The following is a 16,585-nucleotide window of genomic DNA, read 5'->3' on the forward strand; positions in this document are numbered from 1 at the left end:
CCTAGTGGATTGGAAAAGTGTATCATTGTTCTTTTCTGTTTCTGGAAGCTGAGTGATATACCACAATAAAAATGTAACAATTTCAGATAAAGTAATTTTGTTGTTTCTGTTGCTCCTGTTTTGCGATACAAGATGTGAGGTGGATAAGGTGTAGGTGACCTGATGAGAGCATAATTATTCTGTGTCTCAGTGAGAAAAACCTACTATACTATGAATATGCATCTACGGCCATCAAAGACACACATCTTTAAAAATATAAGAAATATGAGCCACCTCCACTCATCCCCAATTCTCTGGCTAAACCTATTTGAGGTTGTCCTTTTGCCCTCTGGAGAGGAGCCACCATTAGCACTAGGCTGGCCATACCGGAACAGCTTGAAGAGGCACTTTTGCTTGTGTTCCCAACAATCACTCGTGTATTCCTGGTTTATGCTTCCTGGTGCCAGTTGTCATTGGGCTGAGGTTCCTCAGTTAGGCAAACTGCGGAGAAAATGATCTGTTACACAGGGCTTGGCAGGACCATTGCCAGTGAATGATAATGGGACTAAATCATTTCAGGTGAGTTTTCTGTGGTCCCCAAGTTAGCAGGCATCTGTTCAACTTTGTCGCCTTAGCCCATGGATATTGCAGTGAAGTGTCACTGGGGGACTAACAGGAGGAGCTCCTGAGCATTTGCCTGAGTCTTTTCTCCTGTTGTTAGCTTTAAGGGACCATAGCATTTTGTCTCTGACTGCAGGAGGGTAGCAGTTTCTGTGCCTTGTTTCAGGAAATGGTTAATTATGGAGCTAACAGAGCTTTGCAGTTTGCTACAGTGGGAACCACTTTAGTATAGCACAGAGCACTATAGATTAATGCTGTAATCAATGGGAATCTGTACACTGCAGAGATATGTTTTGATGACAGCAGCACTTATGGCCTTGTTTAGTGTCACCGTTGTATAATGGACACTGCAGGCTTTTTTGGTTTTGATTTAGAATGCAAGGATCACAGAGAATTTCATGTAAAATTTTGTATTTTGGTGGATTTTTTTATTGTACTGTGGATTTGCTGCCATTGCTAGCCGGAATTTAGTGATTTGATGCCAGTAGTATTTATTTAACCACTCTGATGCTGCTGTTATGTTTGCTGGGTTTCTGCAGTTTCTACTACTTCATACGTTGCACTCAAGAACAGGTAAACTAAACTATAATATTAATCTTATGTATAAATGTAAAACTAATAGAATTTATTGTTTAATTATCCAAAAGAGTAAAATATTAAACTGTTTCATTTAGATTCTATTGGTGAAGAATAAGGAATATTTTGCTTTGAACATGGAAATTACATAAATATTTTAGAATGCAGTGATGAGTAGTTTTATTATATGAAGTTATTTTCACATTTTAAATGTATATCTGAAGTGTACATTAAATTCTATACATTTTGCTAATAGTATTTAACTCTCAACTTGATCTGTGTATAATGCACAATTAATTCAGAAAGTATATATTTTCCTTTTCTGATGGACCAAAGACAGTTTGTTTCCCCTGTTTACTGAATTTCACTAAAATTAGAAGGCATGAGAGCTTAATCTTCTTAAAAATACAAAGATATAAGTTTATACAGGTTGGTATTTTCAAGTGTTTAGACAAAGGCTGCCAAGGCCTCGTTTCTCCTAATTGACAGTCCTGATTATAGAGCACATCTGTGGAAATACCTGTGTTTTTATGTAACATAAAGCCATGGACTAAAGGGAAAACCGTTCAGATAAGGGGAACAGAGAGCTCAGATGCAAAGAAGGAAAGGGAAGTGAAGTCTTTTGGGTCAGAGATTTGGGTGTTTGACCTTGGGTGTAAAGAGTAACTAACCCCTTTTGGCTCTTGTTTCCATTCTGCCAGTTTGGAAAAAGACTCTTCTGTTATTCTCAGTGGGAAGGGCATAACATTTTGCAGGTGCTTAAGATCATCTAATGATGATTTCCATGTAGAGAAAGACAAATTTTTAAAGGTATGTGGTTTTCTTAATATGGGGGGAAGAGAGAGAAATAGGGCTTTTAATTTTCCTTTTATTTGCAGTGTTTTAGCAGGCAAGGCTTTTTGGAAGAGAGATTATGACTCTTTTTAATTAAATGGGTAAATCTCTTGGCTCCATTGTAACTATTTTGCCAAATAGATGTTGAGCACATCTGAGCTGTCCTGAGGGCACCTGCTCTTAGACTGTGCTCCTGTGAAAGAAAAGAAGTGTCACACATTGTGCTGTGTGCAGCCTGATGAGGCCCTGGTTGCAGAGAGGCACTGGGGCTCTCTGAAAGCCTGCCAGGGACAAGAGCTGTCCTCCCTGCCCCCTCCCAGGTTCAGCGGGTACTGCCCAGGGCAGCTGAGGAAAGCTCCTATCTCCTCATCTCAGCAAATGTCTTTCAAGAGGTTCACTTCCTGCTAAGGGCAAGCTCAAAACCCAAAGGATCTGAGGCAACTGGAAAAGAAGCAGCCACCTCCCACTTGCAAGAGTATGAATCAGATTGCTGCCTGTCAAATGCTAGTTAACATTTAGGAGTCAAGACTAGTTATTTAATAAATATGTTCTTTAGTGGCAATAGAAGGATTTTATTGTAAATTGAACCATGCGCCTACAGAGTGGCAAATAACGGCTAGTTGATAAAGAACATGAATCTTGTGTTCATGTTCATACTTACTGGCTCTTCTTAACAATAGACACCCACCATAATGAGAGGAAATCTGAGGTGATGATGGTTCTTGCTCCCACACATACGCACATGAGAGACGAAAGAAAAACAATGTGATTGATTTCTCCATCGTTCTGAGGAACCAGTCTGAATTACAGTTACTACACATGTATTTATGAGGGCAATAACTTTATTAGTAACGTGAATCTCCATTGCAGAGAAGGTTATCTTCTCAGGTCTGTTCCAACTTCATGATTTTTAATGGTGTTGTTATTTATTAGTGCATAGTTAGAAAGATATTCAAGGAGAAAGAGATATTTTAATTTTGAAGTATTACCTGTGAATGTTCCTGGCAAGAGTTCTGTTAGAGAAATGATGAAAGTTATTTGGAAAACAAAAACAAAATTAATCTCAGTGAATGGCAAGTGTGTATCCTCGCATATTCTTTTCTAGATAATCCATAAACGCATTTAATAAATAAAATAAATGCTTACTGTTCTCAGTTTTCTAAGACCAGGTAGACTGGAAAGAAGCATGTTAATTTATAAAAGAAATCAATGAAAGAATTAATAATTATTTTATGATATGACAATATTAATAGTCAAGAAGACATTTAAATACTTACTGTCATGCCTGTAAGGCTAGTGAAATGGTTTTAGATTTTGTATAGCCTGCTTCAAGTAGGTCAACTTTTGTCTTTGTGAAGGGAATTGTCATAATCATATAATGAATTGGTCAATTATGTATAGAAATGTAACCAAAAATTTTGAATGCTTAGTTAATGTAAATTAGTTGTGTCAGGGAAGATTATAGATGATTTTTATGAGTTTTAAAGACCTGAGAAATCAATTCATGCTGTGATGCACTCTAAACATTGAACAAAGTTCAAAGTTGACTTAAAAAGGGGGCATATTGATTGTGATAGCTGGTGGGTTTTAATGAACATGTTTTCAATAGTATAACATCTGTCATATATTTTAAATAGCTTTGATTTTTTTTTTTTTTGTAACAAGAGGCTGTTAGCCTTACAATTATTTTTTCCTCTAAAGAATGCTTAGCCCTTGAAGCTTGTTCTTAACTTCTAGTAGGTTCAAGTTAGAACAATTTTTTTTTAAAAAAAACAAGAGTCTCACTCTGTTGCCCCGGCTAGTGTGCTGTGGCATCGGCCTGGCTCACAGCAACCTCAAACTCCTGGGCTCAAGGTGATCCTCCTGCCTCAGCCTCCTGAGTAGCTGGGACTACAGGCACACACCACAACACCCAGCTAATTTTTCTATTTTTTGTAGAGACAGGGTCTCACTCTTGCTCACTCTGGTCTTGAACTCCTGAGCTCAGGTGATCCTCCCGCCTCAGCCTCCCCAGAGTGCTCGGATTACAGGTGTGAGCCACCATGCCTAGCCTCAGAACAATTTTTTATCCCTGTCAAATTTTACTTTTATTTCAGTATTATGTTTTCTAATAACTTATTTATATTTCTAATAACTTATTTATATTGTGTAAAGTTTACTATATTTTCATTTTTAGCATATCTTTGAAATTATCTTAGGCACTTATCAGAAAAGAGATTTTAGCACATCTGTATATACAATTTCTCTTACCTATTCTATATTAAAAACTTTTTAAAAATATGATTCATTAGAGTCTTGATACCTCACAAAAGTGCTTTCTGAGTTGAATTCTGTTGCTCTCTGAGTGTATGCACAAAATTCATCTTCTCTGAATGTGGTTTCTTGATTTTCTAAGTGCCTGGCTTAAGTAGGGATCATAATGAAAGCATACTGCTTAGGCTGAGGACCTGCAAGACAGCATAATTCTGAGAGCTAAAGGTAAAGCACCAATATAGCAATGTCCTAGTCTGAGTCACTCATTCATCTAGATCCTTTAACCATTTGTTCTTAATTTGGTGAGAGATCACAGGCCCTTCAGAGAAATAAAGAAAGCAATGGACTCTTGGCAGAAAAATACTTAGGCTTATATTAATAAAAGTTTACCCACAATGTTAAAGAGTGTGTGGACACCTTAACTGTAATTATGGACCATGTAAAAGGTCTCACATAACTCAGGTTATAGTCCTTGCCTTAAAGATCACAGCCCAAACTACTTGACATTCAGTGGTAGCCAAAATCCTGCCTATGTGAAGGTACACTGTTTCTCATTTATGGTTAGTGAATAAACCCAAGACCAGCTTCAAAATGCTCTGACTTTAAACACCTTAATTAGCATTTTATATTTTCATGGGCTATGTCATTTTATGTCATAGTCAAAAATCCACCCAAAGCTTAAATGTCCAAAAGATAAATAAATGATGATTAGGTACATAGGTACAAGCAAAGGGATTAGGAATGTCTGCAAATTCAAATATGACGTAAAGTACTTTCTGAATGAATAGGGGACTGCTGCACTTCGTACGGACAAATATTGTTTCATCTTTACCTGAAAGGGAGGCTAGGGCTTGTTTCTGTTCAGAATAGCTTGACAGAAACTAGGTTTCCTTTGGCAATAGGCTTCTTTGACAAATATTTTGTGATTTTTCTGACTTCATAGGCTAATCTTGTTTTAGATCATTTAATTATAGAGATCTCTATGTAAGGTTTGTTATAGTCTGTCTATGAGATTTTACTGTAACCAGAACTATTCAATGAGGACATAAAAGTGATGGAAAAATGAAGCACAGAATGATAGCCCCCCAAATACCTGTTTAATCTGAGAGAACTTTTAGAGCATTATAAAGAACATGGTTTGTAATGAGGAGAAGAAAATTTCTGGAGTTTCTGGTTGAAGCTATCCCTTTTGAGTTTGCTATACAGAGTCCTTTAAACCTAATATTTTTGTTCTCCATAGTTTCTCTGGCTGATTTAACAAAGCTAAATTGCAATGGATACAGTTTTCATGCTTGTCAACTAAGTACACATCCATGTGTTTGATCTAAAATATGATGAAATGATAATTACATCAAAGATTGTAGTCCCCTAAAGATCTGGGGTGTGTGTGTATGTATGTGTGTGTGTTTGTGTGTGTGTATTTGTGAGACAGAGTGTGTGTGATTTTTTTGTATTAGAAAAAATATGTGAGAAATAAACTATTTTTAACATTACTGAAATAATATCCAAGTTAATCTTTTTATAAAATCTTTCAAATAATAATTTTATTTTTGCATTTAATGTCACTGAGTGTTTTAGGTATCAGTGCTAGTTGTACACAATTTCAATTTTTTCACCAAATATCTCTTAATATCACAATTTAATTCAATTACATAATTCTCTAGAAAAAGTAGTTTTGTTCACTTGCTTTACTCTAACTTAAAAGGCATTAATTTTGGGTAAGAATCTTTAGAAGACAGTTCAGCTACTCTGTGTGGAGGACATTATGCAAAGAGCACTTGACCCTATATTGTTCATTTTTTTGGATTGCATTCACAAAATGTCAGGAAATAGAACATGCAAAGGGATAAAATAAGAATTAATATGGATAGTGCGTTTAATGTTTACACATTTTATCTTGATGAATTTCAAGCAGTACTGAATAAACAGTTGCTATATGTTTTGATTTTGTTGCATTGATGAATAATGATTTAATGCTGGAATTATAAAAATTTAGCTTCAAATCCCTCATTCTGGATAGCTGAGTTTTCTGATGTGCTAAATATTTTCCAGCCGGCTTATTGTTTTTATTATTTCTATTACATTATTTTAATTAAAACCTTTCTTATCATTGTTGTACCTTTTTTTCTTTTAAATCAGGAAGGCTTTAAAAGGAGGGATTTTATCCCTCTTTTCATAAAAGTTTACATGCCATAATTTTTTTTATTGTGGCCTAATGGATATTGTTTTAACATCAGTATATTACCTTTTAATCCAGTTGTGTTCATGTATAACTGCTCAGACAGTTGTGTTCCTACAGTTATGTTGCCCTTTAATACAGTTATGTTTATAGAGCTACACACAGTAGTATCATAGTGTTGAGAGAAAGTAGACCCTTAATCATTTTGTTTGTTTTTGTATTTGTTTATTTAAATTTCCCTGTCTACTTTCTTGTGAATACTTATTGCTGTCAATGTGCTTGTCTGTGCCAACACTTTCTCTTTTTTACAGTGTATATCTTTAATGATTGTGTGGGTTTGAATACTTGAAAAACTCTTTTATGATTGTGACTGTAAAATTATGAATGAGGGCCTAGTGGATTTTCCTAGGAATAAGCTCTAGGAACTTAGATTTTGTGATATTGGTTTTTGCCAGATGAGAAGCCTTTTTTACTTGCTTTGCATCCTTTGACAAGATTACCAAATGGGTTAAGATAACTTGCTGTTTAATTAATTCTGCTGTTTAAGCTATGAATAAGCTAGTACCTGTGCATCAGTTTCATTTTAATTAAGTTGTTTTCCATTGAATTAAAGGTATTTTTTAACAGGATGGATGGAAAACTCTACATTTTGAGGAAAACAGTTACAATAAATATATTAAATTATGTCTTGTGCACATTCATTTAATCTGATTTTAATTCCCCACTTAAAACCTACCTTAATACCAAAAGTTATTTAAGGTAGCCACCAAAAGGTAAAAATGTCACCATATGAAATAAATGTAAAATACATAGAAAAGATCAGTTAGAGAAAATAAGGGTAGAAAATTAGACTGCAGATTTAATCATAAACATTTTAAAACATATGCTTTGAGAAAAGTATCATTGGTGGCAAAATGTACATCCACAATATAAAAATAAACAGTTGTTTAAGTGCACACTAATTATTCCTGAAACTGACTCCAGAGGGAGGTTTCTTCTATGTCATCTGATAGAGAAGATAATCAACAGCAGCATCCATATAATATGAGCAAATCATCGCCATGATCCATAGAATAAACAGCATTGTGTAAAAATGGTAAAGGACAATACAGTAAAAGGAATTGTGGGAGAAGGTCCATCTAAAAATACAGTGTAGTCCAGGTGCATGGTTGTTTGATAGTGTGGATTAATTCAGAGGTCTATTTTTTTATTTATTTCAGCATATTATGGGGGTACAAAAGTTCAGGTTATATATATTGCCCAAGCCCTGAGTCAGAGCTTCAAGCGTGTCCATTCCCCAGACAGTGCACATCGCACTCATCATGTAGAGAAAATCTAAGTTGATTTACTGCATATCCTCCACAAAGGCCTCTGTAGAGATTGTTGCTTTAAGTTAAACATTTCAAAAATATCGAAGGGCAGTATATTCAAGAATGTACTCTGAAGTGTGCTTGCAGGCAGTTCAATGCAGCTAGTAATTGTAGAGTCATGGATTTAAACAGCCAGGCAAGTTGGAGATTGGGCTGTCTTGAATTCCTGAGTAGAAGACCATTCCATTCTTCCTTCCCAAGAGAGCATCTGTGACAAAGCTAAGAAACCAATGTTGAGCAATTTAAGTCTAAGTCAGTGAGGCTTCCTGCTTTTTAAAGAAGCAGTTTTTGTTATGAAAATTTAAGATGAAGATATTTTTAAATAATTATATTGGAAATGTAGCTTTAGACCCATTTATCCAAATTTTAAATATTTAGAAACTCTGGAAGATAATTCCTTTTTTGAGTCCATAAATTAATCTTTGACCACCTTAGTTTCTTTATAATAAGAAATGTGTATACTATTTCTATGTATCTGTGAATGTTGCTTGTTTACTCCCATTTCCTTTTGTGCTTTATATTATTTAAATTATTTACTTATGTCACAGGGAGTCGGAGTACAGTTGAAAGGACATGCCTTTATAGAGCTTGACCACATTTGCACTGAGTCAGAGATCTAGACTAGTGACTTTACAGTGTTGTTTTTTTTTTTTTTTTGTAACTTAGTTTCCTATGGCCATAATTTTGAAGGTTTATGAATACGGATACCTAGCAGTTTTCTCAAGAATAATGCTGAGGCATAAAATAAATATTCTCTAAACTTCTATGCCTAGTAATTTCCCACTTCCAGTCAAGAGAGTTCTAACTTGAAGTTCTTTTACATAAGTTATTTATATAGCCAAAATAAAAACAAAAATAAAATATAACAAAAAAGAAAGACCAAAAAACCCCAATATTTACAGTAACTTATTTTTAGGGAGCTCTGGTTTCAAAACATGGTTGTATTACCAAAAATGTTTGCTAGAGTGTAAACTTATTGTCTAATTTTTATAGCTTAATAATATATATTTTTAAATGATAAGCAGTATCAATATCTCATAAGTACTTCCATTTTGTTCTGTATACCCCTAAAATTTATCTTTATTACAATTTGACATTTGTCTTATTATTTATATCATTAAAACCATCATAATATATCTATCTCCATATTTTTCATTTCCTTGTCTTTGGGATGTAGAGGCAGGTGGAAATTGATTTGACATTCAGAATATTATTGCAGGTTAATGCTGGTTTGCTAGTGTTGCCTGGGCCTGGATAAAGACTAACATTTTCCTTTATCAAAGATATTTACATCTAGAATGTGTTCTTATAATGTCTCTGCTGTGAACTTTCCCAGCACTACAATTTCTTAAACCTGTGGTTAACATCCAGTCCCCAAACAATGAAAACAAATAAACCCCGATTTTTTCCACAGGGTTTCCTGGCTGGTTATTCCGAGGCTTTGCACGTGACAACCTGTTCTCCCACGTGAATGGAATACTCAGTGTCAATGTGGAAGCCTGGTCAGTTGGAAAGTTGCAATAAAATATTTCCTTCCTGTGTACAACACCTCCAAAATTCTTATTAATGAAGAGTCATTGTATTAGGGAAAAAAATCCCCTAAGATTGTCAATTTAGTGATATGTTATCCAGGGTAACTTACTAGTCTATATTTAGATTTTGGGGGAGAAATTTCTCAGTTATTAGGCCTCAGGCTATATTTACATAGGAAATTTATTCCTCTCTGAAATATTATATGTGGGAAAGCTGTTTGCCCTACTATCAATGACCGTGGAGACTTTTCTTCAGACATTTTTATTTTCATTTAATACAATTGATCCAGTATGGTCTAGAGTTCCTGAAGACTGTGACCACATTTTTATTTTATAATTTTAAGGCACAAAGTTGTGTGTGCATACGTGTGTGTGTGTGTGTGTGTGTGGTTTTTTTTTTTTTCTGTTGTTGTTCAAAGCTTTCAGGAATTTTAATTTATCACCTTTCTCTAAGGTCTATATCATAAGGTCAATGTAGAAGTAAAGAATAAATGTCATTGAGCGTCATGGTGTTTTGGGAGTGTTTCTGGGCCCTGAAGCTTCGTGCAATCTCCAAAATCTAAATTTATGTAAATTTATATAACTTTCAAAACTAGGAAAATTAAACTGATGAATAACATTTACTATCTTAAATTCCTTTTAATTTCTCAATGTCTGTTTTTAGCCTATTTTAAAGTAAATCCACAAAGTTTTCTGTGCTTTCTCAAAGCCCCTTCATCTAAACGTGACCCCATTGCACATTTAAACTTGCAGTGGTTGTTTGCTTAAGACTATCCATCCTGTTATTGTTTAGATAATTTTGTTAAGAATATACACTACAAAAAGGAATCTCAGGAAGTTAGGAATCTTACAACCTATTAGAAAAAATATTAAAACATAATCTAAAACTAATGTCTGTACTAAATAATTTTAAGGCATAATAAAGGTTGGCTTCAAGAACACATTGTCAGGGCTATCTTGAGTAATCAGACTAATAATTTTAATAAACAGGGACTTTCACATTTTTCTAAGCCTGTTTCAAAGCATATTTTGCAAAGATTACTGATATTACATATATTTTTGTTATGCTAGCTATTTAACTGTTTATCTGATTTCTAACTCCATGCTTTCATATTCTTAATCTCAACTGTGTAGTTAATTATACATTTAAACTCTATTTCTAAAGTCTTTTGCAATTCACAAAGCTGACATATCTCATTTAATTCTCATGAAACTTTTGTGAGGAAAGTGGCATTATCCCCATTTTATAGAGGAGGACAAGGTTAATAGGAATGAAGAGGTATTATCAAGCTAATGCACCTAATATGTCTTATTTAGGATTAGTAATAAGTCTCCAATTCCAAGTACAGTGATCTTTTTACTACACAATTGGTTTTTGTAAATTATATAAGAAATACATAATCATAAATATCAGAGAAGATATAAAAATGTTAATGGAGAAATTAAAATATAATGAGGATCTGTGATTATTCAAAGTTTCAAATAAACTGTGGAAGAAAAAGTGTCTTTTCTTAAGTTTTACATGCTATTAGAATTGAAAGAAATGCTTATTATTATAATTGAAAGTGCTTTTAGTATACATTTTTATACTCTAATGATTTCCATTTCTGTAGTGCTTCATGTATGTGATCTCATTCTGCCCTTGAAAGGAGGGGATGCTATAGGAGTTATCTCCCTAGATGCATGGCTGAACTCATGGTTCACCCAGAAATTTTAATTCTGATTTCATATAACTGCTTTGTAGAGTTGCATGGTGGTAGTGTTGGAATCCCAAAAATTAGCTCTCAAATTCACCAAACAATGCACATAACCAGAAAAAGTATTACCTCTACCACACCTTTCCTGGACCAGCTACTGATTTTCCTTTCCTGTGCCCTAAAATTATAAAACATAGAGATGGGATCACAGGCCTTCAAGCAAATATCTAAGCTCTCTCTAGGGGATAGTTCAACTCTGGAAGTTCCACTGAGTATAAATCATTTCTGAATACAAACATCTTTGTCACACCATTAACTTAATAAATAACAATTGATGCATTTACTTGAATCAACATAATAAATAATACAATTTACTTTATATATCAATTTTATATACCAGAGACAGAGTGATGTTTTTGATTCTACGATAGAAGCAAAGTATATTATGAACAAACGGAAATTTTAAAAGCAAATTTTTTTCTTTTTAATAAACGACTTATTGAGGTATATTTGACATACAAAAAATTATCGTCTACAGCTTAATGACTATAAACATATCTGCTATCAACATATCTATCACCTCCAAAAGTTTCCTCCCACCCTCTTTATTTATTTTTCTTTTTTTATGATGAGAACACTTAACATAAGATTTGCCCTGTTAGCAAATTTTTAAGTATGAAATATAGCATTAACTCTAGATACTATGCTGTATGGCAGATTGCTAGAATTTATTCATCTAATATTACTGAAACTTTGTACCCTTTAATTAATACCTCCTTGTTTTTCTTATCCCCCAACCTCTGGCAACCACCATTCTGTTCCCATGAGTTTGACTCTTTCAGACATCTCATATAAGTAGCATCATGTAGTATCTCTCATCTGTATCTGGCACATTTCACTTAGCATAACGTCCTCCAGATTCACCCATTTTGTCACAAATGGCAGGATTTCCTCTTTTTTAAAGCTGAATAATATTCCATTGTATGTATATACCACATTTTTAAAATCTATTTTTTTGTCAGTGAACATTTAGATTGTTTTCATATTTTGGCTATAGCGAATAGTACTTTAGTGAACAGCAGAATGCACATCTTTGAGATCCTGATTTCAATTCCTTTGGATGTAATACCCAGAAGTGGTATTGCTAGATCTTATGGTAGTTCTATTTTGAATTTTTTGAGAAATTTACATACTGTTTTCCATACTGACTGTACATTCATTCCCATCAGCAGTATACAAAGGTTCAAATTTCTCCATATCCTCATTAACACTTCCCTTTTTTTTTTTTTATAACAGCCATACAAACAAGTTTGAAGTGATACCTCATTATGGTTTTGATTTGATTTGCATTTCTCTGGTTATTCCTGTTGTGCACCTTTAATGGTGAACATAGCTGCCTTCCAAAGTGAAACTTCTAATAAGCATTTAGAAAACAACCACTCTAATGAGCCCCCAATGGCTGGAGATAATGCCATTCTCCCAAGGAACAATACTTTATTTTTTTTGTCCTGGACCAAAACTAGAAATTGGATTTTAAGTTAGAATTGTTAGAGAAATTCTTGCTGAAGACCAATGGTTTGTAGAGGCTGCTAGCCCTGCCTTCCGCCTTGAGCTCAAGGGATGCAAATCTCTGTTATCTAATTTTGTGTAGTGTTTGCCTTCAGATATGTTTGGGGAGTGATTATTGGCTTGGATTTTGAATGAAAGTAACAAAAAGTGTTTGAGGACCAATATTTTCACTATAGTAGGAACTTTGACAGAATTCAGTCACAAATGACAGTAATTCAATCATGAAAGACAATTTACTGATTTTCCAACAACATGCATAGTATTTATTTATAAAATATGCTTTACTGTTCCACAGATTATATAATTAATGATTAAATTTAACAAGTACATCATCCCATATTATTTTAATGGCCAGATACTAAGTCCTGTTAGATAATAATATTTGTTTCTTATCCTTGACTGCTAATTAGCTTAGGTGAAATTAGGCTTCCTAGGACTTTGCTGTATAGCAAGTTATTCCTGAGTTATTCTAAAGTTAGCTCCACTATTATATATAATTTAGGGGAGGAGAGAAGCACACTTTCTCTTTGCAGGCATAGAACTATCTTAAATAGACTACTAAAATATGAGGAAACTATTTCAAAGTAGTATTTTCATTATAGTAATCCTGAGTTAAGATTTTATCTTAGTTATTAGACTTTAGATATTAATTCCTATCTATTAAAAGACTGTTTCCCAAATGAATGTCCTTAAAAAATATTAAAATGAATTAAAATGTATATATTTTTATTACAGTATAATCAGAATAATATTTAACTCATGTTGCTAACCTTGGTACTTGTTAAAAATACCTTACTTTGTCTCAACTGAAAAATGCCTTTTTAGAACTGAGTTAACTTTTGTGTATGCCCTGCATACAAAAATTCAGTAAACATATTTTGTCCAGCATTTTAATTTGTGTATGTGCTCTGCTATAATAAAGTAGCTTAGTATTCAGGTAATTTTACTTAGTTCCAAATCACATCCTGCTGTAGAGGATTAAAAATAAAAGGAGAAAATATTTTTAAGAGGTTTAGGAAATATCTGGGAGGAATGATTCTTCTGATTTTTGGTCCGTGAAATTTACATTGTTTTGAATGACAACAATCCATTCTAGGTAGGAAGAACAACTTATTTTTTGAGATGACAAGTAGCAAAATTGTGCATACATTTTTGGAAATGTTATGTAGAGTTACTGTGATACAATCTTAGAATTGATTTGAGTTCCATCTTTTATCACCATTCATTATAATGATGTTAAAAATATGCTCTATATTTCCTCTGGAGATGGTCAAGAAATTCAAATGTTCTAATACTTCAAGGCTTTGGTGTAGACAAACTTTTCTTTACTGCCTGAACATTAGGTACACACTCCAATTGGTCAAGTATAGCTGTCATGTAAATTGTTAAATAGAAATTTAATATATGAAATTAGAGATATGGCTTTCTTATCATTTTAATATATTCATACATACTCAATCATGCATCTGTATTACTTAAAAGGTTCAATTGACATTGATTGGTTTTACTGGAATCCGCTGTGCTTGACATCGTAAGATACAAAATTTTAAATTATAGACATGTATGTTTATGTGTTGTTACATACTTTAATCATAATGACCCGGGTTTAGGAAAAACTAGTTCTATTTACAGAACACTCGTGTCATTTAGCTGACTTTTATTTTTTATTTATTTATTTTTTTTCATTTTACCCAACAGCAAATCAGAAGCTATAGCTGACTTTTATTTGTGCATTGTAAGTTGTGTGTTTGCTAAGTTTAACTAACCAACTTTTCCACATTGTGTAGGATAAAAGTTTTTTAAAATTCTTTGTAAAAATACTACTCAAAATTATAATACTTTATTGAACTTGCCTAATTATGAACTTCAGACATTTCTGTAGACTCAAGCAGCTGATTTATTTCCTGATTCTAAATTAATGGTAATAGTAAATTAGCTTCTTGAAAGTTTTATTGAGTATTTGAACCATGATGCTTTTATATTGATTTCCACAAGCAAATAGCATTTTGCAGCTATGCCACCTGACAGTCAATATCTTTAATCGTCTGTTAGAAAAGTAATCACCCAAAATGTTTGGTATTAATGAAATACTAGATTCTGAATACTTTAGGAGCAAGTTTTTTTTGAGTGTTGCTTATTCCATCAATAATAGGGAAATATGAGTTATAAAGACAAATTGGACTATTCAAAAGTTCACTAATGTCTTTCAAGCTTAGTAATTACATGGATAGAAGAAACAAATACAGTTTGAAACTACGTATTTAGATTTTAGAATTTATTTTTTGTAAGTCTTACAGTAAAAATGTTATATTTTAGTGGATGATATTGAAATTAGCGAAAACTATTAGAAACTACTTAGTATATGAAGGAGGTATAATTATATACTAAAATATATACAAATATTATGTATTAAAATATTGAATGTGTTTTTCTTTACATTTACATTTGTTAGCAATATTTAGTTGAATCGACAATACTATGTATGACCAAAATTGGCAAAAAAAAAAAAACAAGCAAACAAACAAAAAAAAACACCTCTTTAAGTGCAAAATCTGTAGCATCTATATTTATTTATTTTGCGCATGTAGGTTTTTATTGAAAATACAAGGTAGTCATAAGAACAGTGGTGGCTAGATGCTTTCTGGCCTCCCTTACAGTGAACAGCCCCTGTCAAGGAAACTGTGAAGACTGAGGTTGGGGCATCCCCCTCCTCACAGCCACAGTGAAGGGCACTCTATAATGAGGCATGTCTCCTTACAAATTTTTTTCTTTTTCTTTTTTAATTCAGAATATTATTGGGGTACAAAGTTTTGGTTACATAAATTGATTTTATACTGCTTGAATCAAAGTTGTAAGTGTGCCCATCACCTCGATACTTTAAATTGTACCTGTTGGGTATGATTTCACCCATCCCCTCCTCCTCTCTCCCACCTGCATGATTTCTGTTGAGTTTTACTTTCATATGTGCACATGAGTGCCGATCAGTTAATTCCAATTTAATAGTGAATACATGTGGTGTTTGTTTTTCCATTTTTGCAATACTTCACTTAGGACAATGGTCTCCAGTTCCATCCAGATTGTTGCAAAAGGTATTAATTCATTTTTTATGGCTTAGTAATACTCCATGATATACATATACCACATTTTATTAATCCACCCGTGAATTGATGGGTACTTGGGTTGATTCCACTTCTTTGCAATTGTGAATTGTGCTGCAGTAAATGTTCAAATGCAATTGTCTTTTTGAGAAAATGACTTTTTTCCTTTGAGTAAATACCCAGTAGTGGGATTGCTGGATCAAATGTTAGGTCTACTTTTAGTTCTTTGAGGAATTTCCATACTATTTTCCAGACATTGCGCTAGTTTGCAGTCTCATCAACAGTGTTCCTTTCTTTTCACATCCATACCAGCATCTATTGTGTTTGGACTTTTGATATAAACCATTCTTATTGGGGTTAGGTGATATCTCATTGTGGTTTTGGTATGCATTTCTCTGATGATTAGTGACATATAGCAGTTTTTCATATGTTTATTGGCCATTAGTCTATCTTCTTTTGAAAAGCTTTTGTTCATGTCTATTGCCCACTATTTAATGGTGTTGTTTGATATTTCTCTTGCTGATTTGCCTGATTGAGTTTTTTGTAGATTCTGATTATTGGCCCTTTATCAGATACATAGCTTGCAAATATTTTCTCCCATTCTATAGGTTGTCTATTTGATCTGTTGATTGTTTCCTTGGCTGTGCAGAAGCTTTTAAATTTAATCAACTCCCATTTATTTAGTTTTGTTGGTGATGTGATTGCCATTGGGGTCTTCTTCATAAATTCTTTGCCTACGCTGATATCTAGAAGAGGTTTCTCAACATTTTCTTCTAGAATTCTTATGGTTTCATGTCTTAGATTTCAGTCTGTGATCTTATCTTGATTTAATTTTTGTGGTGGTGAGAGACATGAACCGTGTCTCAATCTTCTACAT

At 33.4% G+C, this 16,585-nt stretch overlaps 1 protein-coding gene across 50 annotated transcripts in view; it reads left to right on the forward strand.

Annotated features, from left to right (window-relative positions):
• The window catches only part of RIMS1 (regulating synaptic membrane exocytosis 1), a 467,111-nt gene that overhangs the window by 281,135 nt on the left and 169,391 nt on the right, over nt 1–16,585 (forward strand). For 21 of the 50 annotated variants that reach the window (XM_069488744.1, XM_069488793.1, XM_069488786.1 and 18 more), the window contains exon 2: nt 5,431–5,436. The exons of 21 other annotated variants lie outside the window; for them this stretch is intronic. In XM_069488744.1, the coding sequence (XP_069344845.1) occupies nt 5,431–5,436 (6 nt within the window). Of the gene's footprint in view, nt 1–444; nt 559–873; nt 1,174–5,430; nt 5,437–9,226; nt 9,315–16,585 lie in introns of those variants that run through there. 8 more of the 50 variants (XM_069488776.1, XM_069488766.1, XM_069488778.1 and 5 more) reach the window with 4 other exon arrangements.

The sequence above is a fragment of the Eulemur rufifrons genome, chromosome 15, assembly GCF_041146395.1.
Source record: "Eulemur rufifrons isolate Redbay chromosome 15, OSU_ERuf_1, whole genome shotgun sequence".
NCBI lineage: Eukaryota > Metazoa > Chordata > Mammalia > Primates > Lemuridae > Eulemur > Eulemur rufifrons.